The following is a 24,670-nucleotide window of genomic DNA, read 5'->3' as shown; positions in this document are numbered from 1 at the left end:
GAAAATTCTGCTGTGATAAGGAATATACTAACTTCCAAGGCAGTTCACCTAATCTTGGAACAGTTTATTTGGAAGAAGCCAATACCCAAATACACAGTTTCTTTTGTATTTCCCTTGTACTGACTAGTGTAAAACTCAGATGTCAGCTGGAGCTCTCTCTGCCCCTTGGGAATCCTGAACCTCCAATTTCCTGGACTGTTGAATTTGAAGCCATTGACACAACGCTTGCTAATTCCTATAGGTCTTTGGCTCCAATTCATTTGTTTAGAGACAACTCATCAATGTAGACGCTATTTTGCCTCTGCCTCACTCCGATGACACACAGTTCTGTCACCAGATCGACTACACACACATGCTTGTTCATCTGGAAACCCAAGAATGAAGCTGTCTCTACTAGAGACGCAGGATCCTGAGCAATGGGGTGTCCCACTTCGTACTGCACCGATTTTAACCATCTCACTGGCTCTACCTCTCTCTTTCTCTTCTCTCTCCTATCCCCTTCCTTTAAGGAGCTACATTCTATCTTTTTTTCTTTTTAACTTTGAACATGCTTTAGGGATCTCAGTAAGTGGCTTTTGAAAGTGTTTCTTTTGAAAAAAAATTCAGTGCTTCTTTCTAAAACAAATGCTAGCCAATAAAAAAGTTCCAGCTTATAATTCTAGGACTAAAACAATCTCATGGGAATTTCAACCATGGTGGGGTTTCATAAAGACGTTACACTCTCTCCTAGCCTGTGAAATATCTGAAAACAGCTGTCATGTCCTATGCCTACTGTCCCTTCAGCTGTTCACCCTCATGGTACAGTTTTTCGCCAAAACAACTTCCCATTCAGTGTTATTCTTTTTCAAAGAGACCTGACCACAAGACTCCTGGCACAGTTCAAGCTAGGGGCATCAACTCTTCATTCCACATGCTGTATATCCACCCTAAAGCTTAGCTCCGTTAGTTTTACCATGGTTTTTAAAAACCTCTGCTTTTAAGTGTTTTAAAAAATATGCTGTTGTAAAAGAAAGTCAAATAATTTAGAAGAAGTTCCCTATCATGTCTCTCCCATATTCTACCTCCCTTTATAGGTAGCCCATTGCTCACACTTCGCAGTATTCTTCCAAACTTTAAAAAACACGTGAACAGTCACACACAGATACACATTTTTTAAAGGGGGTATTATACCACATATAGTCCTCTGTGATGTGTTTTCTCCACTGACAGTACCACTTAAGAGATCTTTCTATGTCAACACATTTATTTTAATGACAGAACTTCATAATGGATACAAGACATTACTTAGCTATTCTGCTATTGATAGGTATCTGCTTTTCATTTTATTTTCTTTGCTGTTATAAATGATGCTGTAATGAACATCCATGTACAAATGCATATTTGGTTTTCTGTTAGAGTCCCAGAAGTTAGGTCAGATAGTGTAAGCATTTAAAACTTGCTTGACACTGTAAAATCATCCTTCCAACGTTATGCCAATTTAAACTCCTTCCACCGTGTATAACAGTATCTGTATCCTCATACCTTTCTCCAAACTTAATATTAATCTTTTAAAATTTTCATATCCGACAGGCCCAAAATAATGATTACTTTAAATCTGATCACTAGATAGAGTTGAGCTTTGTTTCATGTTCGTAGACCATTTGTTGTTCTTCTGTGAATTGCCAATTTTGCTACAGCAATGTTCACTTTTTCCTCACAGGTTTGTAGATGCTGTGTATGTATTATGGAAAACTCTTTGTCTACCTGTGGTGAGTAGCTTCTATCAGTTGGCCGCTTTTTCATGGAGACATTTGTCATAGGGCTGCTTAACATTTTAAATATATTTCCTATCTTTCAATCTATTCCACTCTGGCTTCAGAATCTTGTGTTTTGCTTTTTAGAAAGGCCCTCCTCATGTCATCACAGTAAAAGTATTATTCTATGATAACAGACACAGGTTGGTGTGTCTGCCCTGTGTGTTACTGCCCAGCCTCCTTCCCGACAGGGCCGACGATGCAAGCACAGGCACACTTGCCCTACACGGATTCTCTGTCAGGATTCTGAAACCCCAAAAGAAGCAGAGGCTTCCTGAGAGGGCCCTAAAGCCAGCGAACAGAGCCTGCTCTAAGGGCTGGTTGTCTACCTTATCTCTCCGTTCTGCCAGCTTCCCCAGTGTCTCCCCAGTTGACAGTTCTGTTGTTTTGCTTAATTCAGTTGAGTTGACTTCTCTGGTTTTTAAATAAAGGACTGTAACTGCCTTAGCAGTTAGCATCAGTGAGTGGGTTGTAGCTGACAGACTGATGGGGGAAATGTGGGTGATGTAAACCTTGATTCCTCTGTTCAGATAAAGAGAAAGGAACTGTCAGTCAATTTTCAGGGTGGGAAAGAGGAAGCCACTCATAGTTTACAACTGCACAACTTCAGTTATTGCTTGTGATCATCTGGAATGTGTTTCAGCCGGTGGTAAAGGGTGGGAGAGTCCCAACGAAAGGAGATGAGAATTGTTGAAACAGAGCAGTAGGATTACTTTTGACCATAGTAGATAGCAAAACAAGAAAAAGCCCAGTTCCAACATCAAAAGCTCATCTCCACAAACAACACAAAACTCAGGGCCTTTCTATGACTTGCTGCATATTTTGTTGAACCCAACATTAACGTTTCAGAATTTTGCTGGCTGCTGAGTGTTAATGACAATGAAATTCCCATCTTTCCTTGGCTGGTCATGTGAAGGGCCTTACGTGAAGTGACTGAAATGATGCTGCAAGGAAACGGAGCTGTTGGAGAAGGCCAACTTCTAAAAATCTCTCTACTGCATCTTGCCTTTGTGATGAAAATTTCTCTACAACCCAGCTCTCCCTGCTGATGGATAATGAGCCATGCAAGCATAACACAATCCAGAGGGTAAAATATATAAACAAGGTAGAAAAGCGAAGAGCTGAAAGAAAGAACTGCAGAAATTCAATGAACTGGATCTTCAAAAATCATTTAAAAAGGGAGGGAGAGCATAATTTTTGGATAAAGCCAAATGTATAATTATGGTATGGTTAACTAAACTCCTGAGTTAGTGTAACAGTTCAGGAAACTGGCCATAGTTCTAGTGGTGGGCTAGGCTGGCCAGTGGAAACCTGTACTGAATGCTAGATTCAGCTAGGTAACAATGAAAAGCCAGAAAGTTCTTGGCACAAAGTAGAGGAGATCAGTATTACATGGGGTCCGATGGGCTCAACCTTCCTACTGATACCTTCACCATGTCCCTGATGAGATCGACAAGTGCCTTGCTGCAGGGTGCACACTGGTGAGGACAGCACTGGAATCTTTCCGAAGTGCTTTCCTGGCTGTCTTTACCAGAGAGAGATGCTGCTGGAAGGGACTGGCTTCAAATTGGGAGTCCTAATCTTAGCGGGGTGGAAGGGGCCTCAGAGGCCACAGTCACCAGGGCTCAAACATCTCTGGTTGTGGATAATTCACTGTGAAGCTCCCAGTAATGAAAATGGGAGGAAGCCAGCCCAGGTCAGTTGAGGAGGCCTGACTAGACTGCCATACTAGAGAAAGTGCCCCTTCACTCCTGCTCCCAGGCCTGAGTCGGTTTACAGACCCAGAACCCTTCATTGATGGGCATATGTAAGGAAGAACCCTGCCACAGCATTCATATAACATGAAACATCGTCCTTATCTTCCCCTAAGGATCTGCAGCCATTTACCAGGGTAGCTTTACCAGGTAAAGGGAAATACACCATATTGGGTCTGGCCTTGAGCTAACTAATTCAGAATATCACTATTTTATGCTAGTTAGAGTGGAGCTTTTGCAGGCCAGCTGATGCAAAGAGTTTTGGCCTGAATTGGCCTCACGTTAGGAACTATTTTCCCGATGAATGGCTGGAACAGATATCTACAGCAAGCAGAATACCCACACTGGTCCCTGAACCCTTTGGATATGGACTAACACAGCAGCAAGAGCAAATGCAAGTTGCTGGAGCAGTAATCTCTCTTTACCAAAGGATACGTCCCTAGGTGAGTCACAGAGATTCTAAGTACTACAGAAGCTTTGAAAGTTGCAGGATAATGATAATACACTTACATGTCCAAGTTTAGTGGTAGCATAAGTGAATGATCAATAACTATTAGTATTAGCTATTCTGATGTTTCCTATTACTCCCCACGCATACTACTAAATAGACTAGCCCAAAAGACTGACCATTTTTAAGATGTCAGTAGATTATAACACATGAATCACGTGGAGCTGTGGATTTGAAGTTGCTTTTCCAGATATACTCTCCTTCCTATAGATTAACTTTACCCCTGGTCCCTGGAATAGCACTATTAATGAGGCCAATGCCTGTTTTTTTCCTTTATGGAGCATGAAGCCTACATGAAGTAATTTCCCCTTCTCATGGCAGAAGCAACTTCAGTGATGTCATTTGGACCTTTCTCTGCTGTGATCTGGTTTATCGGGATTTTGTCTCATTTTTTCACAGGACATCATCTCGACAACTATGCTGATGACATCAAGCTGAGAGGACTTGAAGGGCAGGATGTTATGTAGGTTAGATGTACATGCTAGGCATAAAAATAAAAATATAGTGGCCTGCCACCTCAGCCAAGTTTTCTCAAAGTCAAAGGCTTGCACATGTCAGGATATCCCCTGTGGACAAGCTGCTGCTTCCCTCCCACCCTACCCCCCCCCCAGAGGAGGAGTCACGCTTGTTGGCCCATTCTGGATTTTGGAGACAGCATATACCACTGGCTGATGTCCTGCTTTGACCCATTTATTGAGTGATCTGAAAAGAGAAGGCTCTCTAGCTGACCCAGTCACACAGAAACTGGCACTGGTAGAGCCTATGGGGCCCTCAGTGTCTGCTTAAGGTTGAGCAGGAGAATCATACTGAAAAACCTTAAGATCTGAGGACAAGACCATGATCCTGTCAGCAAGACGATGTTCCTAGCTTAGCACTGGATTCTGGTAGTGAACGTAAGCCTGACCACGGGACACTAGATATTCAAACAACTTCAACTACCCATCATAAACTAAATATTATGTGATTCACTAAGCCATAAATTTGGACATATCCAGCAGAATTCCACCACCAGCTGCAAGTGATGTGTACAGAATATTTGCCACACACCCACTCCCTTCAGTAGACACCTCTGACTTCCCAACGGTATCAACGGTTAACTGAGAAAGAACCATTTGTACACTGGCCTAGCGTACAAATGGCTCTGTGAGACGTGCTAGCCCATTTGGAGGCAGACTGCTGTGAGATAATCTGCTCAAAGGATGGCTCTGAATGGGTATAAAAGAGAAATCCTTCCAGTGAACAGAACCTCAAGCAAGGGACCCCACTATCTATCTCAGTGGTCCCCAACCTTTTTGGCACCAGGGACCAGTTTTGTAAAAGACAATTTTTCCATGGACGGGGGTGCTGGGGAGGGAGACAGGCAGCGGAGCTCAGGGAGCTTGGGTGGTAATGCAAGCAAAGCTTTGTTTGCTTGCTGCTCAACTCCTGCTCTCCTGCTGTGCACCCCAATTCCTAACAGGCCATGGACTTGTTATCAGTCTGTGGCCAGAAGGTTGGGGACCCCTTATCTATCTCACTGGTGGTCAGGGTCTAAACCAATCCCTGGGTAGTAGACAACTGGAACAAGAAAGATAGGAAATATTTATGTTCCATGTGTGCGCTCACCAGAGGGCACTCATTGCTAACGACCAAGGAGATACTGGTCAGCCCTTTCCCTTAATGTCTCAGTGCTGGCCCAAAGAGCCCATGAACATAATGGCCATGGCTGCACAGCAATTGGCTCTCACCACAGTATCTACTGAATTTGCCTACCATGCCTCTAAGAATACCACCTGCATCCAGGGATTTACTGGAATGCCTTATCATGGCATCTCGGTGAATATTACCTTCAAACAAAGATCTCATTTCACAGAAAAAGACATATGGGCATGGGGTCACACACCCCATTACCCAGAGCAGTTGGCACTACAGACTGTAAAACAGTAGAGTGTGTCTATTAGAGATCCAGCTATGCTGCTAAGGCTGGGATGCCATCGTGTGGGATGAGATACACATTCTCAATCAACAATGAGCAAAAATGGTGGGTTTTTTCCAACAGCCAGAAAGAAGGGTCCAAGTCATTCCATTAACTCTTGCTTCACTTCTTGCCTCCCTCCCCATCTATAATCCACATTGTAGCTAGTGACTCTCAGAGTGCAGATCTGACCACGTCTCTGTCTGTTCCGCTAAACCCTTCAGTGGTGAGGCAGATGAGTGGTGACCTACCCACCTGATAACTGTCCCTCCTTTTCTCCCTGCTACTAGAGCTCCAATAATCTGGACTGGTCTCAGTCAGTTGTAGTAAGCCTATTTATCCCTGGCTTATGATTGGTTTAAAAGGAAGCATGTGACAAGGGAAGTCTCCAGAAGATTTTTGGTAAAATTTTCTCACTGATAAAAGGAGACAACAGGAAGAAACAGTCATTCTTTGTCCACTGGACCTTGTAATACTTCCATGTGCCTAGAAATGGGACAGACATTTTGGTATCAGAGGGGAGCCAGCCTGAGACAAAGCTGACACACGTGGTTAAGCTGGAAGGTGTGAAGGAGACTGAGAGTTTACCAATGCCCAAGCTGATAAATCAGCCAATTCTGGAACTGTCTCTCTGTGTCCTCAAATCCATTCCCCTTTCCCTAATCATAACCACCTTATGTCAATCTATCAGCACCTCTGGTATCAACAGCTATTACAGCCCTAACTATATTTCCTGCATCAACTTCCTTCTCCCTGAAGGCCATTCTCTACATAGCAGCCAGTCACTTTTCCAAAATATAAACCTAAATTCCCAAGATTAGACTTTTATTCTGCAGTCTGAGATAAGTCTTCATTTTCCACACTGAACTACTCCTTGTCTACTTAAGACACTCTGGGATCCCTATTCCAGATTCTAAAAGGGCACCTGTTTATACAGCCTCCTATTATTATGCACCAGTCCTTCATGTCCTATATTACTACTTGAACTTAATTATTTTTGTTCTTGTTTATGAATAGTGAGTTTGAGTGTAGGAACTGGATCTGTTTTTGCTCTCCAGCAAATCCCAGGCATCAAGCACATATTAGACGCTTAGTAAGTGTTTACTAAATCAATGTAACAGATGAGATGATGAATGGATAGATGGATGGGTAGATAAGGGAGGTGAGGCAAATCTTTCTTCATTTCCTGTCCATAATCACTTTGGAAAGAAGTCAGATGAACTTGGTAAAAATTTTCTCATCTCTTAATCCATTAAAAACCTGATTTCTCCCCCAAGACCTTAGGTCTGCTTTCCTCCCTGCTGACACACCAGTCTCAGCAAAGAACTCACATTGAATTCCTCTCTGAAGAGCTTATTGTCATCAGCCATTCTCCGGTTAATCTCCTCTTCCAGCTTGTCCACGGGCAGGGGTGGATACTTCCTGTTGGTGCTTGGGGACCTGGCCAGAAGTGGCATGCTCTGTGGCTCTGCAGTGCACAAGGGGGAACGTTGGTCAGGGGCCCTGGGAAGCAGCCCTTCTCTGGAGACTAAACTGGGGACTCTTAATTCATGGACTGAGCCTCCAAGAACTAGGGCTGCTCCCTTCAAGTTTTTTTATTTTTCCTATTAGGATAAGGAAATACCTAATTTCTTGATTTTCTTCGTCATGAAGGTTCCCCATGCCATTAAAGGTTCCTTAAAGGGTTCCTTACCCACATCCTCAGTGCGGCCATTGGATAAGCGGAAAGAATTGGAATGGCTCCCAGCTTGCTTGTATTTCTTAAACCTAATGAGAAAATGTTCATAGTGAAAAACTAAGCACAGAGGCAGAAGAGACCAATCATTGGCTTTGTACTTCCACTTATCAATTCAGCCTTTCTAAATTTCCTTTACCAAATAAACAGGCTCCTTTAGAGGCAGGTCCTGCACATGCTAAGACAACTCCATTCCATGGTGCTCCTGCTCACCCTCAGCACACTAGAATCCAAGCCAGGTAACAGCACCAGTATATTCTAGCTCGTGGCTCTGTGCAGCTCCAGTTCCAGAACTCACTGGAGATCATAGCCATACCAGGTGAAAAAGGGATGAGTGGGGAGAACATAGTGTGTGTGTGTGGGGGGGGGATCCAGGAGGTGGGATAGATAAAACTATCCATATCAAACAAAAATTCTGGTATTTTCCCAGTGCAACCAGGGAAAAGCCCAGAACTTCAGACTGGATGGGCACAGGTCTGGCCTCAAGTCTCCTGCAGAATGATGGAGACATATGACAAATTATAGGGATGTACAAGGTTCCCCCTTCTTTATCCTTGTAGAAGAACAGAAGGAGCACACAGAACAGCTTAAGCCAAAGATAAGGGCAGAGTTAAACCCAGTTAGTCAGGGCAGGAACGTGAGCAGGAAGAGAACAAATACACTTCCCTCTTTTCTCCCGTGGGTTCCTCTTTCATGCTTTTGAGTAGCATTATCTAGCAGACCCTGAGAGTCAGAAAGGGGAACCCTATATAACTTACATGGTTTAGTTCAGCATTCCAGGGTTTGGGGGACAAAGCCCCAGTGAGAAATAATGTAGGCCTTTATTAAGCATAAAATCTCTACCAGGGCACTTTTAAGGGTTACTTCAACAGGGCTAGATATGAAGATCTTAAACAGCTATCAGTAATAATACAGAATATAGCTTCTTTCCTCAACCTCTAAACCACCATCCTGGACTTTAGGTTGGAGTGGAGTTGGGAGGCTTGACTTGGACAGGTGAAATCAAAGGGGAGGGGGCTGGGTCTTGAGGAAGACTATGTAGTACTTTTAAACCATTTATAAGTAGAATTTTAATCTTAGAAGCACTATCATGAGCCATTCCCCTATGTCCCACTTACTGTCCTTATCCTACTGTCCTCTGGACTGTGTGGGCTTGAGACCCTAAGGTCACTGAAAGAAGAGTCCATGAGAATGGAGAAGCATTAGCTCATATGCTCACCTTAACATGTACAGAACTATGATTATGAACACGATCACTAGCAGAAAGGACAGGGCCACCATCACTGCAATAATTGGAGTCTTATCTGAAATCGAAAGAACAAAACATGTCATTACCATCGTGTGCAAGAGAGGGTTCAAGTTGGCTGCTCAGGGCATGGACAGAGTGACTGAGAAGGAGAGGAAAACACTTCCCACTGCTACCTCATCTCTGAACTATACATTTGTTTTCTATCTGTCTTCCTGCACTTGATTAAAAGCTCTTTGAAGGCAGAGATTGTGTTTGGTTCATTGTTATAGAGCCTAAAACAGCGATTAGTACATAAAAAATGAATATTTGAAAGCATGAACACATCCAATCCTGATGTTTAGCTGGGTATGAGGGCTAACAATGTACTCACTCTCCAGCCTCAACGGGCTCCATCTAGAGGAAGATGGGAAAGAAAGGAAAAAGGACAATTTTCCAATCATAAACCTGAATGGTTTCCTGGCACAGAAAATACTGCTCTTGATTAAAGCAAGGAGACATTATTAGATCCCCAAACACTATGTATCCAAAATGCTGGGTACCCTTTTCTACCTGTTTCCACAGCCACCTTTTACGAGAACCCCAACTGCAGCAATATCTGGCTGAGAGATATACTGGAAGGCAGGCCCTTGGATTTCCATTCCATAGGGTCTGGCTTGCTTTCCATCCAATACTTAGCCTTTTCTCTCCTGGCAGCTGACCAGGTGCTGACTTGTCCTCCTCTACGCTCATGCCCCCACCACAGACTATACAACCAGTCTGAGTTTGTAACTATCTTCACCATTTTCCCTCCTGCTAAAAGGGAGGATGAGTCCCTTCCATGTGAAAGTCAATGCTGTCAAACATGCTATGGATTACATCCACTATTGTTGCCTCAAAGACTTGTCTTCTTGACCTCATTTACCCTCCTCCAGTCACCCATAGCCCCAGGCTTCACGGTTAACTTCTCGTAACAGGTGTCTTACAAAATCGTCATTTTCTCTAATTCTTTACCCTCCGGGTACTCCTTATCCTCAGTGCTCCATTTAAACTGCTCATCAAGGACACCAAAAATAATATATTCCAAAATCCAATGGAAACATTCCCTTCCTCATCTGATTCTACCTCTTAGCAGCATTCATTAAAAAAAGTATTAATGGACAAGCAATTGTATGCCAGGCACTGTTCTAGACCCTGGGAACAGAAAAGCAATTAAGCAGAGAAGTAACAGAAAGCCTACATTCTGGAGGAAGTGGTGGGGGGTGGGAGGAATTGTTCATAAATAATAAACACATTACTTCAGATAGGGATGAGTGCTATGAAGAAAAGAATAGTAGGATTGATCCAAGATGGTGGCAGAGTAGGTGAAGGGACACTTACCTCCTCTCAGGATCAAACTGAAATTACAACTAAATTATAGAACAATAAACCTTATTAACTAACTGAAGACTAGTTGAGCAGAAGTCTTATAACCAAGGATTTACAGAAGAAGCCACATCGAGACTGGCAGGAAGGGCAGACATGAGAAAAGGGTAGGCCCTGCACCCATGCGCATTAGCTGACAATCTAAAGGGATAGCTCACGTCCAAAGGTCCGCTCTGAGGAGGAGCAAGGGGTCTCAATGCCAGAGCTGGGAAGAGGTGCCCATATATCGTTTGGCTATGAAAATCATCAGGGATTCTCTCTGCCAGGGAGAGACAAGAATGTGCTAGAAACCAGGCACACAAAATCTCATTCACGGGCACTCACCCTGGGCTTCAGTGGAGAAAAGGCAGTTCAGAGGGTTGTGTGGCTTTGGGGAGAAAACTAAATGAACAGCTGCCAAAGTTCCTATGCTGAATCCTTTACCCACACCACCCAACAGATGCTATCTCTCCTTGGTTAAGCAGTCCACTCCACACTGTATCGGCCTAAGAAAATGTACTAGCCCCACTCTCCTGACTCCCTGTGGCCCTGCCATGCAGAGCTCCCCTTCCTCCACATGGCTAAATCTTGGTATATTTTAGCCTGATAAACTCTGCTGGCTTTACTGTGACAACTCCCTGAGACCCTGGCCCACCATAAAAATCCCCAGGCCCCCAGTGGGTGGCAGCTGGCCTTGGTGTACCCTGAGACTTTTGCTTAATAGCCTCAGATCCAGCACTGATGTCAAGTCTGAATCTATATCAACCTGGTGAATACCACTCACCTCTCCTTGGTAACTCATTAAGAACTTACCTCACACAACTCGCCTAACAGGCAGCTGGTGGCGGATCTCAGGATGCCTTGGGCCTTTTGCTGACCTGCCCCCAGACTTAGTGCTGGTGGAAGCCAGACTTGGTATGCAACTTGCCTTCTCCTATGTACACCCAGGCCCAGGAGAGGCAACCACAAACTGTGGATCACTCTGTGGTTCCAAACAGGTAGCCCAGGGCCAGTCACAGGAAGTGGCTGACAATGACCTGCACCCAAGAGGCCTCAGAACCAACACACTGGTGGTGGGCTTCAGACCACATAAGAGCATGATCCAACTGGCTCCACAAGTGGCACACCCAAAGAGAGTTCTTGGCAGGCAGCAGATCCTGCAGGGGTGAATTCCACACACAGCTCATACACTGTGATTAGGGTTGATCCTTATATCAGCTAGCCTGAGAGTCAACCTCACCCATGAATGTGCCAACAGCAATCAAGACTCAACTACAACAGGAGGGCTCACATAACCCACACAAGGCACATTTCTGGAGCACCTAGCACGGGCAATCAGGGAGACTGCACCACTGAGCTCCAAAGACACCTACATAAGGCCACAATACAAAGACCAGGGGACACAGCATACCTACCTAATACACAGAAACAAATACAGAGAGGCAGACAAAATGGGGAGACAACAAAGCATGCCCCAAATGAAAAGAGAGGAGAAATCCTCAGAAGAACTAAACAAAATGGAAGCAAGAGATCTACATTATATACAGTTCAAAACAATGATTATAAGGCTGCTCAAGGAACTTAGGGGAAGAAGAAATGAACTCAGTAAAACTTAAAGAGATAGTAAATATAAAAAAGGACAGAGAAATCATAAAAAGCAGTCAGAAATGAAGAATATAGTATCTGAAATGAAGACTATACTAGATGCAATCAACAGCAGGTTAGATGAAGCAGAGGAATCAATCAGTGACTTGAAAGACAAGGTGGTGGAAAACAATCAGAGCAGCAAAAAGAAAAAAAGTTTTAAAAAATGAGGATAGTTTAAGGGACTTCTGGGATAACATCAAGTGTAACAATAGCTGCATCATAGGGGCACCAGCAGGAGTTGAAAGAGAGCAAGAGATTGAGAACCTATTAAAGTAATGACTAAAAACTTCCCTAACCTGGTGAAGGAAAAAGACACAAAAGTCCAGGAAGGCAGAGAGTCCCAAACAAGATAAACACAAAAAGGCCCACACCAAGACTCATCATAATTACAATGGCAAAGGTTAAAGACAAAGAGAGAATCTTTAAAGTAGCAAGAGAAAGACAATTACCTACAAGGGAGCTCCCATAAGACTGTCAGCTGATTTTTCAACAGAAACTTTGCAGGCCACAAGGAATTGGCATGAAATATTCAAGGTGATAAAAAGCAAGGACCTACAATCAAGACTACTCTACCCAGCAAGGCTATCATTTAAAATTGAAGGAGAAATAAAGAGCTTTACAGACATTGAAAGGTTAAAGGAATTCATTACCACCAAACTAATACTACAAAAAAGTTAAAGGGTCTTCTTTTAAAAAAGAAAAAAGAGGAACATAACCATAAAGAATAAAATGGCAATAAATAGGTACCTATCAATAATCACTTTAAATGTAAATGGATTAAAGCATTAATCAAAAGACACATGGGGTAGCTGAATGCATAAGAAAACAAGACCCATATACAGTCTTGTTTGTATGGAAATAATAATTAATAAATAATAATACAAGAATATACTGTGTTTCACATACTCACAACTGTACACCTACTTTTGCCTCACCCTGTATATGCTGCCTACAAGAGACCAATGTCAGATGGAAAGTTACATGCCAGACTGAAAGTAAAGGACTGGAAAAAGATAGTTCATGCAAATTGAAACCAAAGAGAAAGGTGGGATAGCAATTTACATTAAAAAAAATAGACTTTAAAACAGAGACAAAAAAAAATTACCTAATGATAAAGGGATCAATCCAACAAGAGGGTATAACTCTTGTAACCATTTATGCACCCAACAGAGCAGCACCTAAATACATAAAGCAAATATTGATGGACATAAAGGGAGAGATCTACAGTAAAACAGTCATAGTAGGGGATTTTAACACCCCATTGACATCAATGGATAGACATTCGAGACAGAAAAGAAACAAGAAAACAGTGGCCTTAAATGATACACTAGATCAGATGGATATAATTGATATTTTCACAGCATTTCACCCCTAAAGCAGCAGAATATACACTCTTTTCAAGTGCACATGGAACATTTTCCAGGATAGATCACATGTTAGGATGCAAAACAAGTCTCAGTAAATTTAAGGAGACTGAAATCATATCAAGCATCTTCTCTGACCACAATAGTATGAAATTGGAAACCCATTCCAAGAAAAAAAATCTGAAAAACATACGAACGTACGGGGACCAAATAGCACATTACTAAACAATGAATGGGTTAACAATGAGAACGAGGGAAAAAATTAAAAAATACCTCGAGACAAATGAAAATTGAAATGTAAAAAAACAAAATCTAGGGTACACAGAGAAATCAGTCTTAAGAGGGAAATTCATAGCATTACAGATCTACCTCAAGAAACAAAAAATATCTCAACTAACCAATCTAATCTTTCTTTTCTAAAGGAATTAGAAAAAGAACAACAAAGCCTAAAGTGAGAAAAAAATTAAATAATAAATGCCAGAGCAGAAATAAACAAAATAAATAAAATCAGAAATGAAAGACAACAATTGATACCACAGAAACACAAAGAATTATAAGAAAATATTATGAACAACTATATGCCAACATTGGACAACCTGGAAGAAATAGATAAATTCCTAGAAACATACAATCTTCCCCAAATGAATCAAGAAGAAATAGAAAATCTGAACAGATCAATTACAACTAATGAAATCAAAAAACTTTCAACAAGCAAAAGTCCTGGACCAGATGGCTTCATAGGTGAATTTTACCAAACATTTAAAGATGAACTATCCTTCTCAAACTATTCCAAGAAATTTGAAAGGAGGGAAGACTCTCAAGTTCATTTTACAAGGCCAGGATTATCCTAATTCGAAAACCAGATAAAGACACTACGAAGAAAAAAAAATTACAGGCCAAATTCCTGATGAACAGAGATGCAAAAATCCTCAACAAAACGGTAGCAAACCGAATTCAGTAATACATTAAAAAGATCATATACCATGATCAAGTGGAGTTATTCCTGGAATGCAAGGTTGACACAATATCTGTCAATCAGTTGATGGGATATGCCACATAAACAAAATGAAGGATAAATCATGTGATCATATCAATACATGCAGAAAAAGCATTTGACAAAAGCCAGCACCCATTTATGAGAAAAATTCTCAGCAAAGTGGGAATAGAGGTAGCATACCTAAACGTAAGAAAGGCCATATATGACAAACCGCAGCTAACATCAAACTCAACAAAGAAAAACTCAACAAGACAGGGCTGTCCACTTTCACCACTCTTATGCAACATAGTACTGGAAGTTATAGACACAGCAATCAGAAATTAAATACATCTAGATTGAAAATGAAAAAGTATAACTGTCATTATTTGCAGATGACATGATAATGTATGTAGAGAACCCGAAGGATTCCACCAAAAAACCAGCAGAGCTGGTAAGTTCAGTAAAGTAGCTGGATACAAAATCAATACTTAGAAATGGTTGCATTTTTATATACCAATAGTGAACTATCAGAAAGGAAAACTAAGAAAACAATCTCATTGACAATTGTATCAAACAAAATAAAATACCTAGGAATAAATTTAACCAATGAGGTAAAAGACCAGTACTCAGAAAAGTATAAGACACTGAAGAAATAAATTAAAGAAGATATTGTACAAGTAAGTAGAAGCATATACCGTGCTCATGGATAGGAAGATTTAACATCATTAAAATGTCCACACTACCCAAAGCAATCTATAGATTCAATGCAATTCCTATCAAAATAGCAATGGTTTATTTCACAGAACCAGAACAAATAATCCCAAAATTTTATGGAACCACAAAAGACCCCGAATAGCCAGAGCAATCTTAAGAAAGAAAAACAAAGTTGGAGGCGTCATGCAACCTGGTGTCAAACTGTATATACACTACAGGGTACAGTAAACAAAACAGCATGGTGCTAGTTAAAGAGAAACAAACCCAACACAGAGACACATGAATCAATGGGACAGAACAGAGAACCCAGAAATAAACTCATACCTATATGATCAATTAATATTTGACAAAGGAGGCAAGAACACATAACAGGGTCTATTATAGTCTATTCAATAAGTGGTGTTGGAAAAACTGGACAGCTATTATGCAAAAAAAAAAACCCTAGACCACTTCTTATACCATATACAACAATAAACTCAAAATGGATTAAAGACTTAAACGTAAGACTCAAAACCACAAAACTTGTAGAAGAAAACATGGGTAGTAAAATCCCTGACATTTCTCTTAGCAATATTTTTCTGATATATCTCCTGAGACAAGGAAAAAATAAACAAAAACAAATGGTACTGATCAAACTAAAAAGGTTTTGCACAGCAAAGGAAACCATCAACAAAACAAAAAGACAACCTACCAAATGGGAGAAGATATTTGCCAATGATAAATCCATTAAAGGGTTAATACCCAAAATTTATAAAGAACTCATATACCGTATTTTTCAGACTATAAGACGCACCCCCAAAATTTGGGAGGAAAATGGGGGTGCGTCTTACAGTCCAAATGTAGCTTACCTGGCTCGCTGGGGCGGGGAGGGGAGGCCACGGTGAAAGGGGTTTTTTTTCCTCCTACTTTCCTCCTCTAAAACCTAGGTATGTCTTATGGTCTGGTGCATCTTATAGTCCGAAAAATACAGTAACTGAACACCAAAAAACCAATCCAATTAAAACATGGGCCAAGAACCTGAATAGACATTTCTCCAAAGAGGATATACACGAGGCCACGAGACATATGAAAAGATGATCAATGTCACTAATCACCAGAGAAATGCAAACTAAAACCACAAACAGATATTACCTCACCCCTGTCAGAATGGCTATCGTCAATAAATCAACAAACAACAAGTGCTGGCGAGGCTGTGGAGAAAAGGGAACCCTCGTGCACTGTTGGTGGGAATGCAGACTGGTGCAGCCACTGTGAAAACAGTATGGAGGGTTTGCAAAAAAAATTAAAAATGGAACTGCTTTATGACCCAGTGATTCTACTTCTAGGTATTTATCTGAAGAAATCCAAAACACTAATTCAAAATACATGCACCCGATGTTCACTGCAGCATTATTTACAATAGCCAAGACGTGGAAGCAACACAAGCGCCATCAATAGATGAGTGGGTAAAAAAGTTGTGATATATATATACAATGGAATTTTACTTGGCCAAAAAAAAGAATGAAATTTGAGGAGAACCAAGATGGCGGCGTAGGTAGACACACTGCGCCTCCTCGCACAACCAGAACTGACAGAGAATCGAACAGCAAGGGGGACCAACACCAAGAAAATAGAAAATAACCATTCATCCAGACTGGTAGGAGGGGCGGAGACGGGCACCGGGGTGGAGAGGACTCGCGTGGCTGTGGCGGGACTGAGACTGGCGGAGTGTGGGACAAATGGCGCAGGCAGTCCGAGCACTAGCAGACCCTGCGGCCCCACATCAGCGCAGATAAACCGAGAGGGCCGGACTCAGAGTGGTGGAGAGTGGGGCAGGCAGAGCAGCGGGTAGCACCCAGCGGCACCAAATTCGCCCACAGATAAACCTGACGAACGGCGGGCAACGAAGCAGACCGTGCAACCCAGGGCTCCAGCTCCGGGAAATAAAGCCTCAAACCTCTGATTGAAAGCGCCCCTGGGGGGTGGGGCGGCAGGAGAGACTCCCAGCCTCACAGAAGAGGTTGTTGGAGAGACCCACAGGGGCCTAGAGTGTGCACAAGCCCACCCACTCGGGAACCAGCACCAGAGGGGCCCAGTTTGATTGTGGGTAGCGGAGTGAAGGATTGAAATCCGGAGGAGAGTGAGGCGGGCGCCATTGCTCCCACTCGGCCCCTCCCCCTCGTACAGCGTCACAGCTCAGCGACCAGCGTTACCCCGCCCTGGTGAACACCTACGGCTCCGCCCCTTAAAGTAACAGATGCACCAAGACAAAAAAAAAAAAAAAAAAAAAAAAAAAAAAAGGCCCAAATGACAGAACACTTCAAAGCTCCAGAAAAAATACAACTAAGCGAGGAAGAGATAGCCAACCTATCGGATGCACAGTTCAAAGCACTGGTTATCAATATGCTCACAGACTTGGTTGAATCTATTCGAAAAACAGATGAAAAAATGAAGCCTATGCTAAGAGAAACAAAGGAAAATGTACAGGGAACCAACAGTGATGAGAAGGAAACTGGGACTCAAATCAATGGTGTGGACCAGAAGGAAGAAACAAACATCCAACCAGAAAAGAATGAAGAAACAAGAACTTGGAAAAATGAGGAGAGGCTTAGGAACCTCCTGGACGCCTTGAAACGTTCCAACATCCGAATTATAGGGGTGCCAGAAGGAGAAGAGGAAGAACAAAAAATTGAAAACTTATTTGAACAAATAATGAAGGAGAACTTCCCTAATCTGGCAAAGGAAATAGACTTCCGGGAAGTCCAGGAAGCTCAGAGAGTCCCAAAGAAGCTGGACCCAAGGAGGAACACACCAAGGCACATCATAATTACATTACCCAAGATTAAACGCAAGGACCTACATCCAAGATTACTGTATCCAGCAAAGCTATCACTTAGAATGGAAGGGAAGATAAAGTGCTTCTCAGATAAGGTCAAGTTAAAGAAGCTCATCATCACCAAGCCCTTATTATATGAAATGTTAAAGGGAGTTACCTAAGAAAAAGAAGATCAAAAATTGGAACAGTAAAAATGACAGCAAACTCACAGTTATTAACGGCCACACATAAAACAAAAACGAGAGCAAACTAGGCAAACAACTAGAACATGAGGGTTGTCATTAAGGGAGTGGGAGGGGGAGAGAGGGGGAAAGGTACAGAGAATAAGTAGCATAGATGATAGGTGGAAAATAGACAGGGGGAGGGTAAAAATAGTGTAGGAAATGTAGAAGCCAAAGAACTTATAAGTATGACCTATGGACATGAACTATAGGGGGGGAATGTGGGAGGGAGGGGGGTGGGCAGGATGGAGTGGAGTGGGGGGGGAAATGGGACAACTGTAATAGCATAATCAATAAATATATTTAAAAAAAAAAAGAATGAAATTTTACTATTTGCGACAGTACAGATGGACCTAGAGGGTATTATAGTAAGTGAAATGTGTCAGTCAGAGAAATACAAATACTATATGACTTCACTTACATGTGGACTATAAAGAACGAACTAAGCAAACAACACAGAAACAGACTTACAGATACAGACAACAGATTGATGGTTGTGGGGGATGGGGACTGAGTGAAAAGGATGAAGGGGAGGGATTAATAAGTACCAACTGCTAGTTGTAAAATAGTCCCAGGGATATAAAATACAGCCTAGGGAATATAGTTAATATTTTAATAACTATGTATGGCACCAGGTGGACACTGGAAATACTGGGGGGAGCACTACGTGAAGAGTAAGATTATCCAACCACTGTGCTATACACCTGAAACTAATCCAAAATAATACTGAGTGTAATTTTAAAAAATAAATAAAACATCATTAATTTTTTTTTTAAAAAGAAAGGAACAGTAGGGGAGTAGGGAATGATGGGTTAAAATGGGCAGTGGCTGGCTATTTTAGAGTAGTCTGGGAAGGTGTAAAGTGGTTATGAGGTCTATATAATGTGAAGTAAACCATGCAAAGACTGGACAAAGAGCTTTCTAGGCACAGGGACAGTAAGCATCATAGCCCTTAGGAGCTTGGCAGGTTCAAGAAATAGCACAAACCCAATTTTGATAAAGTGTGGCTGGAGGGATAGGCAGGGGCCAGAAGACTTAGGGGTTTGTAGACCATGGTAATGAGTGTGGATTTAATTCTGAATGTTATAAGAAACGCTATGTGATTGGAGGGCTTTGAACAGGGGAGAGAAATAACTGGATTTACATTCTTTTTAAAAGTTCAGCTATGTGACTCATAAACAGCCATCATGAAGTGGGAGGTAATCTAGCAGAATATGGTTTTATGGATGCCAAGAACAGAGTTTTTCAGGAAGGAAGGAGTAATCAGCTCAATCACATATTACTGACAGATTAAGTAGGATGAAGACAGAGAAGTAAAAGTGAATTTAAAGGGATACAGAGAAAAGGAGCAGCATGTGGGAGGGAGATGTGGGGTGAAGTCTCTTTTTTCACTTTGGTATGGGAGATATACCAGACTTCTTCGTTGATGACAATTTTCAACATACCCTGGTGTGTGCCTCTTATCTTAAAATGAGCATTCAAACTAGCTGATTACTCCCTTCTCTTTGATTAACTTTTCTCTCCTCACTTCCACAACAAAGCACTCTTCTGATTTTCCTTCTGTCTCTTGGCTGCTCTGTCACATTTCCTTTGCTACTTGCTCTTCCAACACCACATCTTTAAATGTCTGGTTTCCTCAGGGCTCTGTCCTTGGTACTCTCCTCTACACTCTATGCAGCTTATCTGATCAGACGGCTGTAAAAATAAATGATATGCTAGCAATTCCCACATGTGCATTGCTCAGTTAGCTCTCTCTTCTGAGCCTATATGTCATCTCCACTTTAAATTTCACAGGCAATGCAAACTTTCTGCCTAAAATGTTTCCTTTACCATTCAATAAGCTAGCAATGACATCCATCCATCCTGTTGTTCAAGTAAGAAATGTGGAACTCCCCCTTGATTTCTTCCTCAGGCTTACCTTCTTTATCTAACCCAGATGCAAGTGAGATGTTTTCAGGCTAAAACGAGCGCCTTATATTTGTTTGCCTTTTTTCCATTCTGTTGCCATCATTATAGTCTAAATCTATCCTACCTCATCTGGATCACAGGAAGCCTCTGTCCCCTGCAAAGCAGACAGAGTGATCTCTAAGAAAGCAAATCAGATCGTGTTCCTCTCATAGGTAAAACCTTTGGATGGTTCCCCAAGCCTTTACAAGGAAATCTAATATCCTTGCTCTGGCCCATAACAACCTCCTCCAGCCCTTGCTTACTCTACCTCCTGCCACTCTTTCCTTGCTCATTAAACTTCAGCCACTAGTGTCCTTCCATACTGAGTTCCTTCCTTTCTTAGGCCTGTGAATGTGTGATTCCTTCTGCTTTCACATTGCCTCCTTCCATCTTTGCCTGGCTAACTCCAAGTCATCTAGTTCTTATTTTAAGTGTTACTTTTCCTAGAGAAATCTCTTCTGCTTCTTAATACTAAATTATGATCCTAAATCTGTGTTTCCTTATCTCCAAAATTAGTTATTCTGAAGATAAAGTGAGATTATCCATGTAGAGGTCTTGGCACAGTGACAAGCACATACGACGAGGTATGTCTGGAAAAACTCCAGCCATTGCTAACATAATGAGGACGGTTTGCACCACATCCATGTAACCTGGCAGGCAAGGAGAGTGGACTGGAATGCACACACATGAACAATGACGACCTCACTGTTTAGTCATGGGAGCAGTAGACACTATTGAGTGAGCATGTGTACTGTGTGGCCATTACATTCAAAATGACTGAGTGCGTAAAGCAATGAACTAGCACCAAATTTTGCATTAAGCTTAAACATCTCTCTGCAGAAACTATATGTATGATTCAGAAGGCCACAGCTACGGGCAACTGGTGACTGGTAGCTTCATCACAACAATGCACCTGCTCCTGCATCACGTCTTGTGCAGAATTTTTTTGGCGAAACATCAAATCACCCAGGTGACTCAGACCTCCTACAGCACAGATTTGGTGCCCTGTGACTTCTGGCTTTTCCCCAAACTAAAATCACCTTTGAAAGGGAAGAAATTTCGGACCATCTATGTGACTCAAGAAAATACAATAGGGCAGCTGATGGTGATTGGGAGAATTGTGTGAGGTCCCAACGGGCCTAATTTCAAGGGGACTGAGGGATCATTGTCCTACGTACAATGTTTCTTGTATCTTCTTCAATAACTGTCTCTATTTTTCATACTACATGGCTGGATACCTTCTCAACAGACCTAGTATTATGTACTCAGTCAATGTTAGCTAGGATTGTCTTTATTATTCTCACAGAGCACTCTGTTATTTCCCTTGATATTGCCTCTGCTATTACCTCTCACACTTTGTAATTTCATATATATATAATTTGAGTTTCATTGATTAATGAGTGCCCCTTCTTTAAACTATAAATTCTGTAAGGATGGGCATTACATACCTGCTTTGTTTCTCACCATATACCTAAAACCTAACACAGAATTTCACCCAGTTGGCAATCAATACTGGACTACATTGAGTGAATGAATAAACAAATTAATGATTGCTATATCACTAAATATATCTTTATTAGATGCCAATCAGAGGGCTGTATAGCAAGTGTTAAAAGAATTTAAAACCTCTAGCTTGAGATGTTTTATGACGAAGTCTAAAACATCCCTTGAGGTGTTAGCTGAATGAATAATTTTACTTATTTCTCTTCTCAAAAGGACACTGAAATAATATAAGAAATGTAAACATACTAATGAACTAAAAGCATTTTGGGAAGGCAGTAAAGGATGACATCAGTAGACAAAAACTTTGAGAGACTTATGGGAGGCAAAACAGATGGGATTGGACTGCTGAAGAGATCTATCAGAGCTGAAGAACCTGTATTTGAAAGGTAAGCACTGGTTCTAACAGTCTGGGCCTGGAAACACATCAAGCTCAGATTGAACTGGGAGTGGGGATGAAAGTGAGCATTGGTGTAGGAGGATGGTATTTAACCAAAGGCTTGCCAAAGCACAATCAGTACACCCACAGGCTGAGTAACAAGCAGTGGTGTCTCATCCAGGCTCAGCTGGAAAAACAGAGCTCCATCAAGAGTGGGGAAAGGGGAGGTTGGCACAGAGAGTGCTGACGCTTCTTTCTTTAAAAAAAAAAAAAGCTATATATATATATATATATATATATATTTTAACTTTTTATTATGGGAGACTTACACAGGATTAAAGTGAACACTGCAATAAATCACTGTGCCCTTATCCTTCCCTTCAACATTACCACTATATGCCAGTTTTTTAAATCTGTACCAGGGTTTTTCAACCTCACACTAATGAAATTTTGGGCTAGATAATTCTCTGTTGTGGGGAGGTGTCATAGGCACTATAAGATGTTTAAGAATATACCTGGCCTCTACCTACTAGATGCCAGAAGCAAACCAATTGTAATAACCAAAAAATCATCTCTAAACATTGCCAACTGTGCTCTGAGGGAAAACTGCCCTGAGTTGAGAACCACTGTTCCATATCCATCCCACTGGAATATTTTAAAGCAGATCTGAGACATACCAGAGCAACTGTAATTACTTTAGTGTGTGTCACTAAGAGATAATTCTTAACACAATCACAACACCATTATCCCACTTAAAAAGCAACACAAATTCCTTAATATAATCTAACATTCAGTTACTTTTTAAATACCCCTGATTCTCTCATATACCCTTTTTTTCTTTTGGTTAGAACTGACATCCAGAGAGGATCTATATATTGCACATGATTGCTAGGTATACTAAGTCCACAAAGGGTTTCCTGGGGCACTGAAGACAGAGATAATTCTAGGAAGCTGCAAGAGATGAAGGGGAAAGAGAAAAGGTAGCTCTGCCTAGAGGATAACTGTGTCCAACTTCCTAATCCATGACTGAACCCCTAGGATTTGTCTCTGTCCTCCTGAAGGGACACCTACTGTGAGCACAATCCAGTCCAGTAAGTGTTCCAGAACAAAGCTTAACCACAACCCTACAGGTGACCTTCACAAAAACCAAGGACAGCAATGACAGTCCTGGGAAGAAGAGGTAATACAAAAAATAGAATAAATCTTTAAAAATGTATTGCAATTTGTGCGAGAGCACTGTTAATTTTTTTTTAAGCCATACTATGAAATAAGGGGCAATCTCACACCTGTCCGGCTGGCTACTATTAAAAAAACAACAACAACAACAGAAAATAACAGGTGTTGGCCAGGATGTGGCAAAATTGGAACCTTGTACACTGTTGGTGGACGTGTAAAATGGTACACAAAAAAATAAAAATAAAACTACCACATGATCCAGTAATTCCACTTCTAGGTATATGCCCCAAAGAATTTAAAGCAGGGTCTTGAAACCCCAGCCAGTGTGGCTCATTTGGTTGGGTGTCATCCCACAAACTAAAAAGTTGCCGGTTTGATTCCCAGTCAGGACACATGCCTGGGTTACAGGTTCAGTCCCTGCAGTCATGTGTGGAAGGCAAGTAATTGATGTTTGTCTCCCTTCACTCTCCTCTCTCTCAAAAAAAAAAAAAAATTATAAAGCAGAGTCTTAAAGAGATATTTGGACACCCATGTTTATAGCAGCATTAGTTACAAGAGCTAAAATGCAGAAGCAACCGATTTTCCATTGATGGATGAATAAATAAACAAAATATGGTATACACATAAGGGAATATTTTCAGCATTAAAAAAGAAGAGAATTCTGACACAAACAACAGAACCTTGAGGACACTGTGCTAGGTAAATGTCAGTCAGACACACAAAAAGCCCAAATACTGTATGATTCCACTTATAGGGTGTAACTAGAAGAGTCAAATAGCAGAACAGTAGTTGCCAGGGGCTGGGGAGAGGGGAAACTGGGAAGTGATTGTTTAATAGGTATGGAGATCCAATTTTACAAGATAAAAAAGATTGTGGAGATGGCTGGCGGTGATGGTTGCACAACAATGTCAATGAACTCAACACCAATGAACTGTACGCTTAAAAATGGTTAAAACAGTACACTTTCTCTGTGTTTTACCATTTGTAGCATTGTGACAATAAAAAATGGGGGGAGGAGGAGCAATCTGAGAATTAAAAGAGTTTTTAGAAAACTAAAACATGATTAGGGGAAAAACAATCTCAACAGAAAGGCTGAAAAGGAGAACAGACATAACAAAACAAATCAGTATTGTGAAAGACCAAATCATGGAAGTTCCCAGAATGCAGAGCAAGCAGGAAGAGTGAGAGGGAAATTGTGAGAGCAAAGAGACAAGCTAGACATATCTAGGAGTTCTCATATCTGTTCAATAGGAGTTCCCCAAAAAGAAAACAGTAAGAAAGCAGGGGAAGAAATTATACGAGAAAGTTCTCAGGTATCAGGCCAAAAGAAACCATACAATTTGAGAATATGGAAGAAAAAGATCTTTACCTAGATGCATCCTGACAAAAATTTAGAAAATTTGGATTGAAATCAACCAACCACAAGCCATCTGTAAAAACTTCCAACAGAAGAAAGAAGGTTGTCTACAGAGAAATGAGAATCAAATTCACGTATGATCGCTTATCTAAAATGCCACTGCTAGGAATCAGTGGTGGTACTATCAAGTTCTTAGGAAGG

General features: G+C 41.4%; 1 protein-coding gene across 3 annotated transcripts in view; it reads right to left on the bottom strand.

Annotated features, from left to right (window-relative positions):
* Nucleotides 1–24,670, bottom strand: part of PTPRA (protein tyrosine phosphatase receptor type A) — a 138,842-nt gene that overhangs the window by 32,356 nt on the left and 81,816 nt on the right. For all 3 annotated transcript variants that reach the window (XM_053926189.1, XM_053926191.1, XM_045194541.3), the window contains 3 exons: nt 8,964–9,048; nt 7,703–7,776; nt 7,341–7,477 (listed from right to left, as the gene is read on the bottom strand). In XM_053926189.1, coding sequence (XP_053782164.1) covers nt 7,341–7,477; nt 7,703–7,776; nt 8,964–9,048 — 296 coding nt within the window. Of the gene's footprint in view, nt 1–7,340; nt 7,478–7,702; nt 7,777–8,963; nt 9,049–24,670 lie in introns of those variants that run through there.

Source organism: Desmodus rotundus, chromosome 6, assembly GCF_022682495.2.
Source record: "Desmodus rotundus isolate HL8 chromosome 6, HLdesRot8A.1, whole genome shotgun sequence".
In the NCBI taxonomy this organism is placed as follows: Eukaryota; Metazoa; Chordata; class Mammalia; order Chiroptera; family Phyllostomidae; genus Desmodus; species Desmodus rotundus.
The sequence above is the reverse complement of the archived record's forward strand: the minus strand, read 5'-3'. Positions and strand labels throughout refer to the sequence as shown.